Source organism: Pleurodeles waltl, chromosome 5 (genome assembly GCF_031143425.1).
Source record: "Pleurodeles waltl isolate 20211129_DDA chromosome 5, aPleWal1.hap1.20221129, whole genome shotgun sequence".
NCBI lineage: Eukaryota > Metazoa > Chordata > Amphibia > Caudata > Salamandridae > Pleurodeles > Pleurodeles waltl.
In genome coordinates, this window is record NC_090444.1 from 905,731,967 (window position 1) to 905,751,406 (window position 19,440).

At 45.9% G+C, this 19,440-nt stretch overlaps 1 protein-coding gene across 3 annotated transcripts in view; it reads left to right on the forward strand.

The window, feature by feature from the left end:
- TTC13 (tetratricopeptide repeat domain 13) overlaps positions 1-19,440 on the forward strand; it is an 815,569-nt gene that overhangs the window by 244,408 nt on the left and 551,721 nt on the right. For all 3 annotated transcript variants that reach the window (XM_069235032.1, XM_069235030.1, XM_069235031.1), the window contains exon 8: positions 12,165-12,275. In XM_069235032.1, coding sequence (XP_069091133.1) covers positions 12,165-12,275 — 111 coding nt within the window. The remainder of the gene's footprint in view (positions 1-12,164; positions 12,276-19,440) is intronic.

Below are 19,440 nucleotides of genomic sequence, written 5' to 3' on the forward strand. Positions count from 1 at the left end.
TCTGAGCAGATCTTGCTTTGGCATATATTGAAAAGCTGAGGACTATGCGGCAAAACGTCTCTATCAGCAGAACAAGTTACTTACCTTCAGTAATGCTCTTTCTGGTAGAGACTCTATCTAGCTGCAGATTCCTAACCAACCTTCCAATCCTCTAGGTTCTGTGGTTGGACTCTAACTGTTAATATAATCCCAAGTCTAGGTATATGTACACTGTCTGCTAATTTGGTTTTGGGGCACTGCATCTTGACGGGCATAGTCTCGAAAGCAACGGATGTAGGTGTGTAGTAGTGCCATTTATATAGCCTCCCCATGTCATTTCTGGAGTCGAATGTCATCGGTGCAGAGCCACAAGACACCACCTTCTGGCACTAAGAGGTACTGCTGAAAAGCTTCTGGTCCAGCCTGATGGCTGGGAATAATTCAAAAGGTGAGGAATTTCAGCTATATTGAGTCTCTTCCAGAAAGAGGATAAGTAACTTTTTCTTTAATATACTTTAGTTCAAATGAATCCACCTCTTGGATTGGATTATAGTCGGAACAGTATTAAGTTTAAAGCCTGTGTTTAAGGAGGAAATTGTTCTGGTTTCTGAATTCTCATTCTGTTTATCTTTGGAGTCTGAACAGTACACAAAATTTACATCTTACGCCCCTGTCTCCTACTGAAAGTTTAAGCACACAGCTCACAGTTTGCATTCTACCAATCAGTTCTCGTTGAGCCTCAATTAAGCCCCTCAGGGGTGTTAGCTCCTTAATGCCTAATAGCTCTAACAGTCTTACAGTTGCAGGAGAGAGCGATGCATTAGAGAGTCTTTGTTGGCCATTATTAGTACCTCAGTAATGGCTTGTAACACAACTCAAGTTATCATGGCTATTCCCTCACCAATCAGTGCCAGGTACAGAAGAGCATTTCAGTTGTAGCATCTGCTGGAAGGTAAAAGGATCAAACATGGGGACTCATATTTCATATACTTAACATGGCTGCTTAGAGAGGTTTGAACATATTTGCATACAGAAGTTGATTTTCAATTTGTACAAGCTTCCCTGGCAGAGCTTGATCTGAGATTAGTTTGTCCATGTTAGATCATCAGAGGAGACCAGTTTAATTGTATGTGCTACTAGACAAGATCCTAAAAGTAAGTCCAACTTCCTAAACTGCTTGTACACCACAGGTGCTCTATCAGATACTAGCAGCATGGCGTGGGAGATCAGCAACACAATTGACGGCCTGCAAGTTTTCATTTTCACTCCCTTGATTTATAAACTGTTTTCTGGCCTGTTTTTTGCTGAAGGCCTGAATCCAAGTGTTTTGGGGTTTTTATTGTTTCTAGTTGAGAGGATGTAAGGCACAAAAGAATTGTTCTTCTAAAATCCCACTTGAAACAAATTACATCAATACACATTGTTAAAGTTAGTCTGCGGTCTTGTGTGGAATTCATGTTTGCGTTACTGTAGGGAATATTAACAGTCTTAATTATAGTACCTGTTTCAGGTACGATGTCAGGAGTGTGTCCAACCTTGTTTTGGTGTGGATAAGGATCAACCCTCCTCTTCCTGTGATGTTTTAAGTGATCAGGCCCCAACTGTCACTGGAGTAGGGATGAAGGGCCCACCTTGGTGGTAGGTGCATGTTTGGACTTGTAGGACTTGAAGTCCAGTCAATTGCTAATCACCCTTTTGCACAGTCACTCACCTCACCTGAGGCCTGGAGTTAGGTGGGGCTCCGCTTGGTGAGGGAGCAAAACCACCAGTGGAACTGCCAAACATGGATGGTGTACTGTGTAGATGCCAAGGTAGAAGTATATTTTTGCCAGTAATAAGTTTTTAAAAAAAAATATTTCTTTCTTTGATTTTCAACACCCATTGTCTGATTTAATTTAATAGTGGTATCATATTGATGATATGATTTCAATAGTCAGAATCTATTGTCTAACATTTAAGACAGATCAATGAGCATTGACAACCATATCAAACAGTTCTAGGTAGTACTTTGACATCCACAGGATCCTATTTACCCTGACTCTTTTGGCCTAGAGATAGGAGCTGAAACATGTTGGTAGGCAGGATGACCAAGACTTTATATCTCTGGCTACATTCAGCTGTTTTTTTTTAACGGTGCTTGGTGTACCCACTGAATAAAGAGATATATTTGTGCTTACACCAAGGTAGTTTTAACACTTGATCTGGATCTCCGTTCTATCCAGAACAGATTATTTTGATATCCTGCACCTCTAGGTTGAGACCACCTTACTGTTAATATCCTGCCTGGGTGGGACGGAATCGTCTATGATGATGCACGCCACAATTATGTGGGTGAGACGTTTCCATCCATTTTTTCTCAAATGATCCCATTGGGATAATGGCACTCCTTTAGTTGGTTTTTTTTTCAGCATATTTTGAGTTGTATTGGAGCTAGCACATTCAGTGATATAGTAATTATATTTTTATATTTGCTGGCTTATCACTGTTTTGTGAGAGGTGTAGCGGTTACATTTGTGGGATAACAAAATGTAGAAGGGCAGAAGACAAGATCTATTTTCAGCATCTGAGTCCGTTTTCCCTGAGCAGGGATTTAGGACAGTGGAAAAAAGAACAGGAGAGGCTATGAATATGTGAAAGATATTTGAAATTAGCCTGACCAGTGGATGTTGATGACTGGGTAAACAGTTGATGTGGCACTGGGCCTTACATGTGAATGTCAATCATTTTGTTTTTCTTTTGTGGAATGAGCAATGGGTTGACAGAGGCTAAACATTTTCACTAAACATTTTACAGCGGTGAAGTATTTGCATTTGGGGTTTTGACAGTAGAGATTTACACCTCCTATGGAATTCTTTATTTGAGTAAAGCATGCAGCTTTCAGTTAAGTTGTTTTATGAATTAGGCATTACAGTTTAGAGTGCAGGAAAATGTGTGTAGGTGTAATGCGTTGATGGACGAAAGGCTAAGGAATACTTTTAGACTTTTGAAAGTGTCAGAACTGGTATTCTTGAGCATTAAAGGCATAAACATTATAGAACTTTATATCCTGTTAAATACTTCATGCAGTTTGACTACCAGTGGAAACACAAGTTTTAAGTAAGGGTGTCCCTCCATTTGAATTAATTCTATATTATTCTGTTCACCGTTTGCCTTTGCCACTGATCTTTGGTATGTTAGCCTTACCCCTTTCCTAAACTCAGGTTCTAGTCCCATTTTCCCTGAATTCAAAACAAAAACAAGCATTTGCAATTCAATGGGTCTCACTTTTGCTTGAGTTAGAGCTATTGGCGTTGTAAATTCATAACTGGACTTTTCTTGCCATATAAATTGATCATCCCTGCCTCATAATTTGGGCTTTTCCTGCCACATCCCTCCAGTGGCCATGCATATAACTAAAGCACTTCCATTTACCTTCTTCCTCTATCTGCAGCCAAAAATTAAAATGCTGCCATTTAACAACCTGATTTAAATCTGCATCATCAGAGTTGCTGGTTTGCTAACACAGTTCCTAAAACAAGACAGCCATGGAGGAATAACGAGAGAAATAAACTAGAAGGGTCACTCAAACATATCAAGAGTGTTTAAACAGTCATAGTGTAATGAGGATGTTAAGTTGGCCTGAAGCATGATCCTAATTGCAACAAGGAGCGATTAATAAAACATATACAATTATAATATAAACCCAATAAAAACATTTATCAGAGATAAGCATTTGCCATTAGACTGTAATGCCCAGAACAGCCCCTAGAGGGCACCACAATGAAAATAGCATTTGTAAGAAACATGGTCATGTTACCATTTAGTTAGCCCCTAGAGGACATAAACACATGAAAAGAAAATGACTGAATGTATTGCAGTGTAACCATATATTTAGCCCCTAGAGGGTGTAGTACATTACACATTTTCTGAGCTAGCAAGCCTACTGCAATATTACTACAAACAAGACCCTTAAAACACATACTACTCTCAGCTGTAAAATAAAAGTTCCAACCATGAGAGAAGCTATAAAGACACTGAATGGAGGGAGGGGTTATTATTTTGGGTTCCCCACTAACCTGGTGTGGGGACCCAGAGATGATTAGACAGAAAGAACATGTTGTGGTGGATGTTTTGAAGGTGGCCCCATTGTCCTAGCACCACCATACCTGATTGGGCAGCATCGTTGGTGTGCCCAAGTCCAGAAGCAATGAGTACTGGTTCTGATGCACCGGTGCTGCATTGGCAAAGCTGGGGCTGCGTTGTAAGTCGTGTCATTGCATCACACCATCGTGAAGCAGTGTCTGCGTCTTCGGTGCAGGCAGCGGCAAAAGCATTGTTACTGCAGCGGGATGCGTTGGTTCCAAGTGACGCGCAGGTGTTGTTGTGTCAGTTTTTGCAGCACCACACTCGCCTCCAAGGGCCCGCAATTGGATTTAGCAACACTTGGCAGAGCAGGACTTACAGCAGAGGAACCCATGTATTGGTTGCAGGATGCAGGTAAAGTATTGGAAATCCCTGAGATTTTAGAAACCGGACGCATGCTCAGTCAGACCCCTGGAGAAACTTTAGATTGCAGTATATAGAGTTACATCCAATCCTCTCTCGGCCAGGCAAGAAGTAGCAGGAAGCAGGCCAAAAATGCAGAGCAAACAGCAAAGTGGCAGTCCCCCCTGACAATACCGCAGACCTTCTTCCTGGTAGAATGTCCTCAGACCAGAAGTGTTCAGAGTATGTGGTATCAGAGGCCCAGTACTTATACTCAAATGTGCCTTTGAAGTGGGGAAGATTTCAGAGAATGGTTTTGAAGTGCCCCAGTTCCTTTTCAGCCGAGACTAGTCTGCTACGATGTCTGTGGGGGGTTATCAGTCCTTTGTGTGGGGTCAGGCCACTACACTTTGAAGTGGAAGTGAGAGCCCCTCCACACTTCCTGCCCAGGAAGACCCATCAGTATGCAGCTTGAATGCAGAGGCAGTTGAGTGTCCTGTATTTATGGCTATCTGGATGGAATGTCCAAAAGGTAGCTGCCACCTATCCTTACACAGGCCACATGTGGATTGGAGGCAGGCTGAGGCATAGGATGGTTGAAGTAAGAAAATGCCAACTTTCTAAAAGTGGTATTTTCGAACCTGCAATTTACCTTTACCAAAAGATGTGTTTTTAAACTGTGAGTCCTGAGACACCAAACTCAATTTTCTATCTTTTCCCAATTGGAAATTACACTTAAAAGATGTTTTAAGGCAATCCCCATAGTCGCTAATGGGAGAGGTATTCCTTGCAATAGTGACAAATAAATTGGTTATTCACTACCTGGACATGTTATACTTAAACGTACATGGCCAACTTTTTAAATACACTGCACCCTGCCCTTGGGACTAACCAGGCCTACCCTACGGGTGTCTTACATGTAATAAAAAGGAGGTTTTGCGCCTGGGAGGTGGGTACGTTTGACAGGTCGAAATAACAGTTTAAACTGCACACACCTGCTCTACAATGGCAGGCCTGAGGCATGTTTAAAAGGATAATGTAGTGGGTGGCACAACCAGTGCGGCAGGCCCACTAGTAGCATTTGATTTTCAGGCCTTGGCTCACGGTGTACTCTGCTAGGGACTTACCAGTAACCCAAATATGCCAATTTCACCATATTTTAGATACAGAGCACTTGTCCTAAAGCCAGCAAAAACAGGGTCAGAAAAAAAGGAGGAAGGCAAAATGGCTGGGGATGGCCCTTCAGAAACAGGTCTTTCCAACAGCTATTAAGGATATGTCTAGGTTAGAATATGCCACAGCTGACTTAACATAATACTCAAGGTCAAGGTTACCCTGCACCTAAAGTTTTCAACAAAACAAATTAACTGTATTTGACAACCTTCAACACCTTATAGTACAACTGGCCACAGTTGGCCAGTGCAGCTGTCTGTCTGCTTCGAAGTTCGCTGTCTGTTGAATTTACCAAGAACTGGCAGTACCAAATCTATCTCTAATACTAAAGTACATTGTCATCATCTGACATAACCTTGCACTACTTCCTTCTCACGAGAACATCACATTGTTTTAATATATCCAGCAGCATTTAAGTATTGCCAGTAGGACAGACATTCAATTGACAAAGAACCTGCCAAATAACCACTTCTCCGAATAACGATTTGCATTTCTGATGGATACAACTACCTGTGGATTCCTCACCTTATGAATTCTCCCAATGCGCCAGCATTCAACTGAAAATCTTCTTCCCAGCTCTCCACGTCGACGAGGACGTCACAATTGCACGCTACTCCGTCTGACGTCACCGTGCCAATAAGAGGTCCTCGCTGGCGTGCTGATGTCAGTTCCCTTTTTTCCGTGCCTTCGACGCTAACGGTTTTCTCCTAGCTCTTGCTACTGTTGAAGGTGTTCCACCTTGTTTCTGGCTACAATTTCTCCTCCTAGGAAGTCGGGGTTTAAGCCTTGTCAAGAGTGCGGGGGTCGCAAGTCGATTACTGACCCTCATGATGATTGCCTTTGGTGCTTAAGTTCTGAGCATGACGTTGAGGAGTGTGTATCCTGCCAGAGCATAAATCCAAAGGCGCTGAAGGAGAGAGAAGCCAAACTCTTCTTGGCTAAGGCGAAGAAAGGACATAAAAGCCAGCATAGATTGTCTTCTCACACTTTGTCGAAAAGACATAAGAAACTACGTCGGCACGACTCTCAGCGTTGTGTGGCTCAAAGCTGTTCAAGGTCCAGGTCTCCATCTAGATGGCGACGTGGGAGGTTAGTCCTACTCCGACTCCACAGCCTGAAAGCCCTCGGGCTTCTCATGCGCCATGGGCCTTTGAGGTGGTCGCGCCTCCAGAGAGTCCTCGCTTTTCACCTGCGGCGCAGGATTCGGATGCTCAGCTGACACAAGTGCTGCATGGAGGCCAGCAGTATCCTGCCTTCCCGCCTCCGGTAGCGGATCCGGAGGCATTTTTAAATGCCATGTTTAGTATGTTTAATGCTATGGCCCCTGCTGGTGCACTGGCTTTTCCCACGGGTCCTTTGGCATTTGCGTTGGGCTCCCCGTCTCCTTACAAGGTGGCGCCGTTTATGCTCTTTTATCCGGCTGAGGGTTCCAGTTCGGCACCGATGATGTCGCCTCAAAGACCTGCGGCGCTGATGACATCACCTTATAGACCTGCGGCGCCGATGACATCACCTTATCAGTCGACGCCGATGACGGAGCCTCAGGTGACCGTGGCGCCGATGGGATCCGCTCCGGCGTTGGATGGCTCCGGATTGGACCGTAGTCAGCCGCCTTCTCCTGGTCCGCGTCTTTCAGTCCTGAAGCCGGGGTCATCGATGTTGTCTAATTCCATGTTGATGCCAAGGTTAGAGGCCAGGCTGAGGTCGCACTAAAAAGCTTTAAGGCTTTTGGAGCAGCAGGAGTACCAAAGGCAGCTGCTGGAGGAAGGAGAGATTGCGGGACCCTTGGGGGAATATGAAGGACTTGATTCAGCCAGTGGGCTGTACAATTCCCCAGGGTGGGACCTTTCTTCTCCAGGGGTGTTTATGGAGGCCTCTTTCCATTCTGTGGTCAGGAATGCGGCAATCTTTTTGGATCTTCCGTTGCCGGCTGCGGAGGTGAAAACTAATATTCTAACTGAGGTCCTGCATCCTTCTTTGGCTTCAGCAGAACCATTGCTGCCATTTAATGATGCTCTTATGGAGCCTATTTTAGAGGTATGGAGGAAGCCTGTGTCATCCCCAGCTGTCAACAGATCTGTGGCAGGAAGGTATAGGGTGGCTCCTGGAGTTCCGGGATTTTTGTCGAAACATCCTACTCCGGAGAGTCTAGTAGTTCAAGCCTCATTTTCCACACGGTCTGCACCAGGCTCCTTCCCTGTGATTCCTTCAGACAGGGAGTCCAAGAGAATGGAGCAGTCGGCAAAGATGGCTTTTTCTTCCTGTAGTATGGCCCTCAAAGCAGCAAACACTACCTGTGTACTAGGTAGATATGTGCACGCCCTGATGGACACAGCTAAATCGATGGTTCCAGACCTGCTGCAGGAAATTCAAGGACAATTTAGTGAACTCCTCTCCGACGCTCAGGCGGTGGTTAAACAGATTATCCAGTCTGGTCTGGATTCTACAGATTCGGTGGCCAGGACAATGGGTACCTCTATCGCTACCAGGAGGCATGCATGGTTGAGGTCCTCTGGCTTTTCTTCGGATGTCCAGAATACTCTCTTGGACTTGCCTTTTGATGGGGAAAAGCTTTTTGGTGCTAAACCTGACTCTGCCTTAGAGCGCTTTAAGGACAGTAGGGCCACAGCAAAGTCTTTGGATCTGCGGGCTTCCACTACTACCCCTTTCAGGTCCTTTCGGAGGTTCAGGGGGTTTGGGCGTGGAGCCGTTTATCGTGGGAGACCCCAGTCCACAGTCCAGCAGCCTACCAGCCTCCCATATAGGTCCTTTAAAGGGCAGGGGAGGGTTCGGTTAAGAGGGGCCCCCCAGCAGCTCCCTGCATCATCCTCTTCCTCTGGAGGACAACAACAAGGGAAGCAGCCCTAGTTTTCTGCCCATTTTTAGCCATACTTCTCCTGTAAGGTAAAGATTACGTCTTTTTCTCCACGAGTGGGAGTTAATCACATCAGACTCCTGGGTTCTGAATATTGTGAGGAAAGGATATGCTCTTCCTTTTCAGGAGTTTCCCCCCCTACCATCCCTCCCCGTCCCTCGTTTTGTTCCGAAGACCATCTTCTGTTGTTGCAGCAGGAGGTTCAAATCCTGTTATCAATATGTGCATTGGAGTTGGTTCCAGAGCAGGAAAGGGGTCAGGGTTGGTATTCAAGATATTTCCTGATTCCCAAGAAGGATGGTCGATTGAGACCAATCCTGGACCTGAGGATTTTGAATTGGTTCCTCAAAGAGGAGAAATTCAAGATGCTGACTCTAGCGCAGGTACTTCTGGCGTTGAACAAAGAGGATTGGATGGTGTCTGTCGACTTTCATATCCCTATTCTCAAGTCGCACAGGAGGTATCTCCGGTTTGTGTTGGGCTCGCAACATTACCAGTTTGCGGATCTTCCGTTTGTTCTTACTTCAGCACCTCGAGTCTTCACGAAGGTGATGGCGGTGGTTGGAGCAAGTCTCAGAAGGAAGGGAATATCTGTATTTCCTTACCTGGACGATTGGTTGATCAAAGCCAAGTCTCCGGAGCTTGTGCTGCATCACTTGCAAATGACAACTCAGTTGTTGTTCAGTCTGGGCTTTTCGATAAACGTGCCCAAGTCTCACCTGGAGCCCTCGCAGCGCAACCTGTTCATAGAGGCAGTACTGGATACAGAATTGAATCGGGCCTATCCTCCGCCTCAGCAGATTCAGGACATCCAGGCGTTGATTCCAGTGTTTCAAAATGGAGCGGTTGTTCCAGTCCTCAAGGTCCTACGCCTGCTCGGTCTATTAGCTTCTTGCATTCTGTTGGTCACTCATGCACGTTGGCACATGAGGGCTCTCCAATGGTGCCTCCGCAGGCAGTGGTTTCAACACAAGGGGAATCTCAAGGAGTCGATATCGATCTCCAGAGACGCTGCAGCGGATCTACGATGATGGGCTGTGGAGGGCAACCTCTCTCTTGGCAGGCTGTTTTCACTGCCTCCTCCAGTGGCCACGGTCATAACGGATGCTTCCACTCTAGGGTGGGGAACTCATCTAGGGGGACCTGGAGATCAAAGGTCTTTGGTCTCCAGTGGAACAGACTTTTCATATCAATCTGTTAGAATTGCGGGCGATACGTCTGGCTCTCAAGGCCTTCCTCCTGTCCCTTCGCAGTCAGTCAGTTCAAGTCTTGACAGACAACACTACCGCGATGTGGTACATCAACAAGCAGGGAGGAGCAGGGTCTTACCTTCTCTGCAGAGAAGCTCTGCGGCTCTGGTCCTGGGCTCAGAACCATCGGACTTGCTTGGTAGTGATTCATCTGGCCAGAGTGCTCAACGTACGTGCAGACACTCTGTCGACATTTATCGGCTGATCATGAGTGGCGTCTCCATCCGGATCTGGTCTGTCACATCTTTCAGAGGTGGGGTTCTCCGCGGATAGATCTGTTTGCCACTCGGGAGAACGTGCACTGTCCGTCGTTCTGCAGCCTCCAGTATCCGGTGCAAGGAGCTTTGGGGGACATGTTTCAGATGTCCTGGTGCGACCAGTTGATTTATGTGTTACCCCCATACCCTTGATTCCTCAGGTTCTGAGGAAGATTCACCAAGATTGGGCTCAGGTCCTTTTAGTAGCTCCGGATTGGCCGAGAAGGGTGTGGTACATGGAACTTCTCCAACTCTCACTGTGCCCTCCGCCTCCCTCTCAGGGCAGATCTCCTCTCACAGTCGCAGGGGCAGGTTCTACATCCCCACCTCCAGAGCCTGCACCTACATGTCTGGAGATTGAACGGGGCAATCTGAGTGCTTTCTCTCTCCCTCCAGAGGTAGTGGATGTTATTTTATCGGCCAGGCGACACTCCTCTAAGACTGTTTATGCCGGCAGGTGAGCAAAATTTGTGTCTTGGTGTGGAGAGAAACAAATGGATCCCTTGAGGGCCCATCTGTCTGATGTTCTGTTGTTTGCATTAGCTTTAGCACACAAGGGTTGTGCAGTTGCTACAGTTAAAGGCTGTTTGGCGGCACTGTCAGCCTTTCTTTGTCTTCCGGATCAACCCTCCTTGTTATTAGGTTCTTAAAGGGTTTAACAAATACATTTCCTCCCACTCCCTTTCGTATGCCTCAGTGGGATTCGAATCTCGTTGTAACTTTTTTAATAGGTTCACCGTTTGAACCCATGCATTCTTGTCCGTTAAGGTTTTCCTGATAGCTATTACATCAGCTAGACGTCTCGGTGAGCTTCAGGCCCTTAGTGTTAAACCTCCCTTTACTTTATTCTTTCCTGACAAAGTGGTGCTGAAAACCAGGGCGGCTTTCCTACCTAAAGTTGTCACTCCTTTCCATATTGGACAGACCATTACCCTTCCATCTTTCTACCCACCTCCTCATCCCTCAAAGGAGGAAGACAGACTCCATCGTTTGGACCCCAGAAGGGCTCTCAGTTTTTATATTGAGAGGACAAAGGACTTTCGGTTGGAGGACCAGCTATTCACGGAATATGTAGGAAAGAGGAAGGGCAGAGCGGTCCATAAAAGAACTATATCCAGGTGGGTCATTCTTTGTATCAAGGTCTGTTACTCGTTGACAAAGAAGGTTCTCCCTGAGGGTATTAGAGTCCATTCGACCAGGGCTAAGTCTGCCACTTTGGCCCTGGCTAGAGGGGTTCCGGTGGTGGATATTTGCAAGGCAGCAACTTGGGCATCCCTCCACACCTTAGCAAAGCATTATTGCTTGGATTCGGAGGTTAGGAGGGACGGCCATTTTGCACGTTCTGTATTGCAGGATTTCTTGGTGTGACCAGTCAGGCACCCACCTCCGAGTGCGGTACTGCTTTGGAACTCTATTCATAAGGTGAGGAATCCAGAGGTAGTTGTATCCATCAAATGAACAAGTTACTTACCAGACGTAATGCTTTTCCTGGTAGATACATTAGCTACCTATGGATTCCTCACAGTCCCACCTGCCTCCCCGTTGCCTGTCTGGTCATGCCAAGGCTTTTGTTTTACAAGTGTATATATGTTTTGGTAACATTATGTATGTATAAATGATGGTTATAATTGTATTACATCATTATGGTCTTACGTGTGTATTCGTTTGAGCTATTGTGAGGTTGGTTTTCACCTGTTCGCCTCAAAGACACGTAAAAAATGAGGAAACTGACGTCAGCACGCCGGCGAGGACCTCTTATTGGCACAGTGACGTCAGACGGAGTTGCGTGAAGCCATGCAATTGTGACGTCCTACGTCGACGTGGAGAGCTGGGAAGAAGATTTTCCGTTGAATGCTGGCGCATTGGGAAAATTCATAAGGTGAGGAATCCACAGGTAGCTATTGTGTCCACCAGAAAAAGCGTTACGGAAGGTAAGTAACTTGTTCATTATCCCTCTAAAGCAGTCACCCAACCTCTTTCTCCTTTTGAATAACATTGTATTGTTTTCATATTACAGGTGTACCAGTATGAAAGCTTTCTTAATCACTCAAGTCTATTAGATTTGTTTTCTGTTTTGAAAACTATAATTTGCATCTCAGTTTCATCTTTTATATGCTTTCCAAAAATCCACAATCTGTTTATTTTAATTCCTCTGTTAAAATACAGGACTATTCAACTGCACATGAAGACTTCCAGAGCTCCTTAGAACTTCACAGAAATCAACCAATTGCTTTGTTATACAAAGGGTTAACCTTCTTCCATAGAGGTCTGCTTAAGGTAATTGTGTCACTGTAAATTTATTTTCGGCCGCAATATTTTCCATGACACATATTATGAAACATTGGCCCATATTTATACTTTTTTAGCGCCGCATTTGCGTAATTTTTGACTCAAAAGTGGTGCAAACTTACAAAATACACTTGTATTTGTATCAAAAAGCGGTGCAAATGCGGCGCTAAAAAGTATAAATACAGGCCATTGTTTATTTACCAATATGGAGGTGTCACTCAGACCTCACCAGTACGTGTTTTTGATAAAGTTAAATCTTTGAGTTATCCCATCCTCTTCTTTCCAATATTTACCTTGCTTTCCAGTTGCACTCCATTTATTACTCTAAATCTATCCTCTCATTTCTTGCAGTCGATCTATCGTCTCAAACATGTGTCATATTTTGTGGTGGCTGTTTCCTTGTGAAATGATTACTTTCTTTGTTTGTCTTTCCTTATCCAAATATTATATATTAATATATTTCAAATGCCTCTTGTTGAGAAGGGCTTTAAAGATCGTATGCTAGTTCTCATTCCTTTCATGCATTTGGAGGTTTTAAGCCTTTCTGGTGGTTTCATCTAAATTCAGGTGCATGTTATTATTTTTTGCTAGTAAAACACACCTACTTGCTGTAACAATCAAGTCTGTGATTTAAGTGTTAAAAAAGAGCTACATTGAACAAAGCAGTTCAGTGCCTGAAAGAAACATTTCTATTTGCCATCTGATGTCAGGTTATTTCTTGAACACTTTTGTTTCACTTGGCACATTTGATTAGATCATTGCAATGACATGTGTTAAAAAAGTGCATCTTCAACATGAATGTTTCCCCATAACCAATGTTGTGGTGACTCTTTCAGGAGTGAACCAAGAGATGACAGTTCATCATGTGCTATATATTTGGCCAATATTAATGTTTGATGAGCAACCTGTGGGTTATTAAAACATACACTGATGAATTTTAGTTTTTGCATAGCTCACAACCTCTACTGATTCCTTCAACATGCCTCAGATTTGATACTTGGTCCAAAGGCAACACATTGAAGTTAAGTGATTTGCATCGAATCACAAAATTTGGTCAAGCTGGGGAGCTGTCATTTGAACCCAGGGTTCCTATTTATACATTCTGTTATTCAGTCACTGGATGAATATGCCATTCTCACTACCTTTTACCAGCAGAGGGCAGTGACTTCATGCTAAATGATTACACAACCTTAATATGTACACTTCATCTAACATATGCAACTATGACATTTTAATTAAGTCTAACATATGATGATTATTAAAAAGGCAGTCTTAAAAAAGTAAGTTTGGCTGGCATGAGTCTGTTTTAATACTAATATCACTGCCATGCCAGGTCTTACAAAAACAAAAAAAATGTAGTGTGTCAGCATCTCAATGACTGCAATTAACTTAATTAGCAAAATAAGAATACTCTGTGTCAGGAGTGAGAGTAATAGTCTTAGTATTCTCTAAAACAAATGTTTAGGTCAACGATTAAGTCCAGGGCTAAGATCAACAAGTCATGCTGCAAACCAATGGAGATATCTGTGGAAAAGAAGATACAGAATGCTCTTCCGTGATGGCATTGGGCTATCCTTTACAAGGTTGTGAGCTTTAGGAGCAACAGCTTACAATGCTGATGAATTGAATGTCTTGTGTGTGCAAATAATGTGTTGTTCAACTGACCATGTCTCCGGACTGAATACTGTCTCGCATTTGCGCCACATCTCTTCAGAGTTGCAGTGGTGGTTCCCCATTTCGTTGAGACTTTGCTTCTTATTTTTCCCCCTCTCTTCTCTCACAACTTTCTTCTGGCATTTGAGTCCTGTTTTCATTTCCCTATTGATGAGCATCTCCCAAAGAAATAGTTCAGTGGACAGTTGAAACTTCTGGAGAAGTGGCACTGTCAACTGGTATCCTGTTCTTTTTGTGAAACAAGAAAGAGGTGAGATTCTTACCTTGGGCGGCAAGAAGGACTGCCTTTTTGAATTCCTGAGGATAGAGGTCACATTCTCAGAGTCTGTTAATAAGAATTCAAGCACTACTGTCATTATGTACTTTCCATGTTTTATCCTGGTACCACATTGTTTTGCTATACTTCAGACTGAGAAAAGGCAAAATGAAAGGAATACCAACAATGCAGCACTCTTAGTATGAGTAGTAAATTGATCTGATAGAGACTTCTAGTTGCAGATTACTTACCTCACAATTTCCCCAGGCGTCAGACTAGACCCAGAGACTTTTCTTCAAGCAGTACCCTTGTGCACAGTTAGATGGCGTCATGAGACTCCACGTCTGTGTTTGACATCGTGGTCGCCCTGATAACATCTGGGTTAAATATAGGCACTGCCTCAGCGCAGTGACATCAGTTATTTTCTTTCCACGCCATGCGCTGATCCGGAGAAGAGCTACCCTGGTTACTTTTTGACCAACTTAAACACTTTTGTCGAATTTTGTGGTGGCTGTTGGTGCATCTAAGGATGTTCCGAAGATCGGGTTCAAGTCTTGCGAGGATTGTCACCGAATGATATCGGTGATGAATCCGCAGCGGGTCTGTGTGTGGTGTCTGGAGCGCGAACACAACCCGAAGTCGTGCTCAGAGTGCCAGGCCATGCACCCAAAGGCTTCGAGGGAGCGGTCCCTAAAGCTCATGGTGGCCCGGTGCTGGACTCCGCATTGTTCTCGGTCTCGCTCAAGAGGAAGGTCTCGACCAGCCGCGGAGTCCACCATCACTGTCATCCTTGAAATCATCAGGACATTTGGGTAAGAAAAAGTAGTCGTCGAAGAAGGCCAGGCTTTCTTCGACTTCACTCCGTTGCTCAGACGATGCAATGTGGGAAGAGCATTAACGCTCTAGGCCTCCATTCATGGAGCCTACTACTTGGTCCGCTATGCGCCTCTCCAACTTTCTGGGAGCTGGAGTGACCCTTGCCCAACTAAAGGAATTATATGGGGCCAAGGACCTCATTTTTGGGCATCTTCGTCATCTGGCACATCCCCTTCCACTCCCCCATATAGGGAATCAAAAAGACTGGACCATTTTGGGAAGAAGATGTTTTCTTCCTCCAGTCTGGCATTGCAGTCAGTGAACACCGCGTGCCTCTTGTGCCGTTATACCCACTCTTTGTGGGACATGGTCATGCAAGTTCTGCCGTAGATCCAGGAGGAGGCCCGTGCTATCGTCTCCCAGGCTGTTGCCAATGGGAGAGACGCACCCAAGTTCACCATACAATGTGGGCTGGACACGACTGACTCTTTAGGTAGATCGGTTGCATTGACAGAGGCATTATGACACCACACCTGGTTGAGAACTTCTGTTTTTCAGGGGATATCCAGCAGACCCTCATGGAAATGCCCTTTGATGGCTCTCATCTCTTTGAGATAAGGCGGACTCGGCGCTGGAGAGATTTAAGGACTCCCCAGCTACGGCTCAGTCTCATGGACTTTCCACTACCCCTCTCCCCCAACAGTCCACCTTTCGCCCCTTTCGTGGCCACAGGAGGGGCTCTCTGTCGTGTCCCTTCCCCATCCATGTGCCACGCATGCTGTTCAGCCTCTTCACACGGAATCCCATGTGCTTGTGAGACAGGGAATCAGAGGTCTGCCCAGTTCACCCTGCCCCCGCTGCAGCCACCAAGCCTTCCTAGCCCGTTCCCCCACTTCAGCCAGTTGGCAGCAGGATATGCCCCACTGGGATTCCATCACAATGGACAGGTGGGTTTTGCAGATCGTCCGAAGGAGCTACTCCCTTCCGTTTGAGACCCCCCTCCCCACCTCCCTGGGCATGCCTCCATCTTTTGGCCACCTGACAGAGGATCATTTGGCACTTCTCCGCGATGAAGTTGCGGCTCTCTTGGCCAAGGGGGTCTTAGGCAGGGTCCCTGCACCAGAAGTAGACTGTAGTTGTTATTCCCGCTACTTTCTGGTGCCCAAAAAGACAAGGACAAGGGCTTACGTCCTATCCTCGACCTAAGGACCCTCAATCTCTTCAACAAGAAGGAGAAGTTCAAAATGCTCACCTTGGCTCAGGTTTTTTCTGCCTGGGACCCAAGAGACTGGATAGTGGCGTTGGATTTGCAAGACGCTTATTTTCATATCCTCATCTTGCCTGCCCACAGGAGTTACCTATGATTTGTGGTAGGTCACGAGCTCTTACAGTTTACCGTGCACCCCTTCGGCCTTACCAGCGCTATGTGGGTGTTCACAAAAGTGATGGCCGTGGTTGCAGCTTATCTACGCAGAACAAGGATTTCTGTCTTCCCCCTACCTGGATGACTGGCTGTTGAAGGCGGATTCGCCCCAGAAAGTCGTCTCCCACCTTCAGACTACGGCAAACCTCCTCCACATGCGGGGGTTCACTATAAACATGCCAAAGTCACTCTTGATCCCCTCTCAGGTGCTTCCTTTCATCTGAGCTGTTTTGGATACAGCGCAGTTTTGGGCCTATCCTCCCGATCCGCCAGTCCAGGATATTCAGGCTATGATTCCAATGTTTAAGCCTCTGTCCTGGGTTTCAGTGAGAATGACTCTGAGGCTGCTGGGCCTCATGGCCTCCAGCATCCTGCTAGTGACACATGCCAGATGGCATATGTGGGCTCTGCAGTGGGACCTGAAGTTCCAGTAGATGCTGCGGAGGAATCTCTCAGACATGGCCCAGATCTCGGAGGGAACTGCTAAAGATCTGCAGTGGTGGTTTTCGAATCAGGATTGGGTCAAGGGAAGATCTCTCTCCTTTCCTCAGCCAGAGATTACAGTATTGACAGACTCATCACTTCTGGGCTGAGGTGGCCACATGGGAGAGGCGAAGATCAGAGGCCTCTGGTCTCCAGCGAAGTCCGGATTTCACATCAACCTGCTGGAGCTCCAGGCGATCAAAATTGTGTTGAAAGCATTTCTTTCCTCTATGAAGGGGAAAGTGGTGCAGGTGTTCCTGGACAACACCACCGCCTTGTGGTACTGCAATAAACAGGGTGGTGTGGGGTCCTGGAGCCTTGTAAAGCCTTGGGACGTGGCTGGCACATCAGGGCATTTCTCTGGTGGTTCAACATCTGGCAGTTTCTGTGAACGCCAGAGCAGACAAACTCAGCTGTCGATGCATAGTCGATCACGAATGGCGTCTCGGCGCAGGGCCTCCTTCAGCAGTGGGGAGAGCCTTAGTTAGATCTGTTGACCTTTGCAGAGAACGTGCAATGCCGGCAGTTTTGCGCGTTGGAGTTTCCAAGGAGGTTCTCGCATGGCAACGCCTTTCGTCTCAAGTGGAGCTCAGGCCTCCTGTTCATCTTTCCACCAATACCACTTCTTCCCAGAGAACTAAAGAAGATCAAGAACGACTGGGGACAAGTCATCCTTGTGGCTCCAGACTGGGCACGAAGAGTATGGTATCCAGCGCTATTGAGCATGACCACAGATCCTCCGATCAGACTGCCCCTTTGGGAGGATCTTCGATCTCAGCAGCAGAGGACGGTTCTTCACCCAAACCTGTCCAGTCTCTGCCTTCTTGCGTGGAGATTGAGCGGCGGCAGTTGATGGCTTTTGACCTTCCGTCCAAAGTCAACGATGTTATCTTGGCAGCCAGGTGTCCCTCCACCAAAATGGTTTACTCCTGTCGTTGGCATAAATTTGTGGCATGGTGCACGGACAAAACAGTTGATCCTCTCTCTACCCCTCTTTCTGAGGTTCTATTGTTCATTCTTTCCTTAGCTCATCAGGGTTCTGCTTTGGACACACTTAAAAGCTACCTATTGGCTGTCTCGGCTTTTCTGAGATTACCAGAGCAACCTTCTCTTTTCAAATCCCTTATTGTGGGGAGATTCCTCAAACGTCTTACTCATCTGTATCTCCCCACTCCATTTATTTATGCCTCACTGGGACCTAAGTCTTGTTCTCACTTACTTGATGTGTGCTCCATTTGAGCCATTATATAATTGTCCTCCGTGGCTCCTTACCCTCAAGACAGTCTTTCTGGAGGCTGTCACCTCTGCTCACGGAGTGAGTGAGCTCCAAGCTCTTTCGTCGAAGCCTCCATTCTTGTCTGTACATACTGACAAAGTAGTGCTATGCATGAGTGCATCGTTCCTTCCCAAGGTTTTCTCACCTTTTTAGGTGGGCCTATCCATCACTTTGCCTACTTTTTACACACCCTACATTCTTCTCATGAGGAGGAGCCAATCCACCTTCTGGATCCAAAAAGAGCATTGGTGTTCTATCTTATTTGCGTGATTTCCGGATGGACGATCAACTCTTTGTTGGGTATGTGGGTGAAAAGAAAGGGAAGGCGGTGCAGAAGCATACCATCTCACAATGGGTGCTTCTGTGCATCAAAATGTGCTACGCTTTGGCAAAGAAGCAACCTCCAGAGGGTTTGAGTGCTCACTTCACCATCGCAACTGCTGCTACCGCAGGTTTAGCACACAGAGTTCCTGTCCTGGAAATCTGTCAGGCAGCAACATGGGCATCTCTGCACACGTTTATAAAGCATTACTGCCTGGACAGTCAGGTCCTCAGAGACGGCTGCTGTGGTCGTTCTGTCCTGCAGGACATTTTAGTATGATTTTTGGTTTGCAGCCCTCCTCCAAGGATGGTATTGCTTGGCTATCTATTCTAAGGTAAGGAATCTGCAACTAGAAGTCTCTATCAGATGAACAAGTTGCTTACCTTCGGTAAAAAATTATCTGGTAGAGACATATTCTAGTTGTAGATTCCTTACCGACCCACCCATCCTCCCCGCTTGCGAACTGATTTCTAGGGACAGGGATTCCCCTTTTAGGGCCTTAGCTCTTGTGCGCCAGTTCAGTGTTCTTCATGGCTCTGTGCTTTGATGTAGAAAGTCGTGAAAAGAAACTGACGTCACCATGCCGAAGGAGCACCTATATTTGACCTGACGTCATCACTGCGACCACGACGCCGATGACTGACCCGGAGTCAACCGATGCCACCTAATGGCGCGGAAGGCTACTGCTCTAAGAAAAGTCTCCGGATCCAGTCTGACACCTTGGGAAATTCTAAGGTAAGGAATCCGCAAATATAATATGTCTCTACCAGCTAATTCATTACCAAAGGTAAGTAACTTGTTCATTAAGGTACTTCTCAAGGTTCATACAGGGAAAAATTCAGGTCAAATGCAGCAACAAAAATACACTTCTGAAAATAATCACAGCAGTAGAATAATAATGAT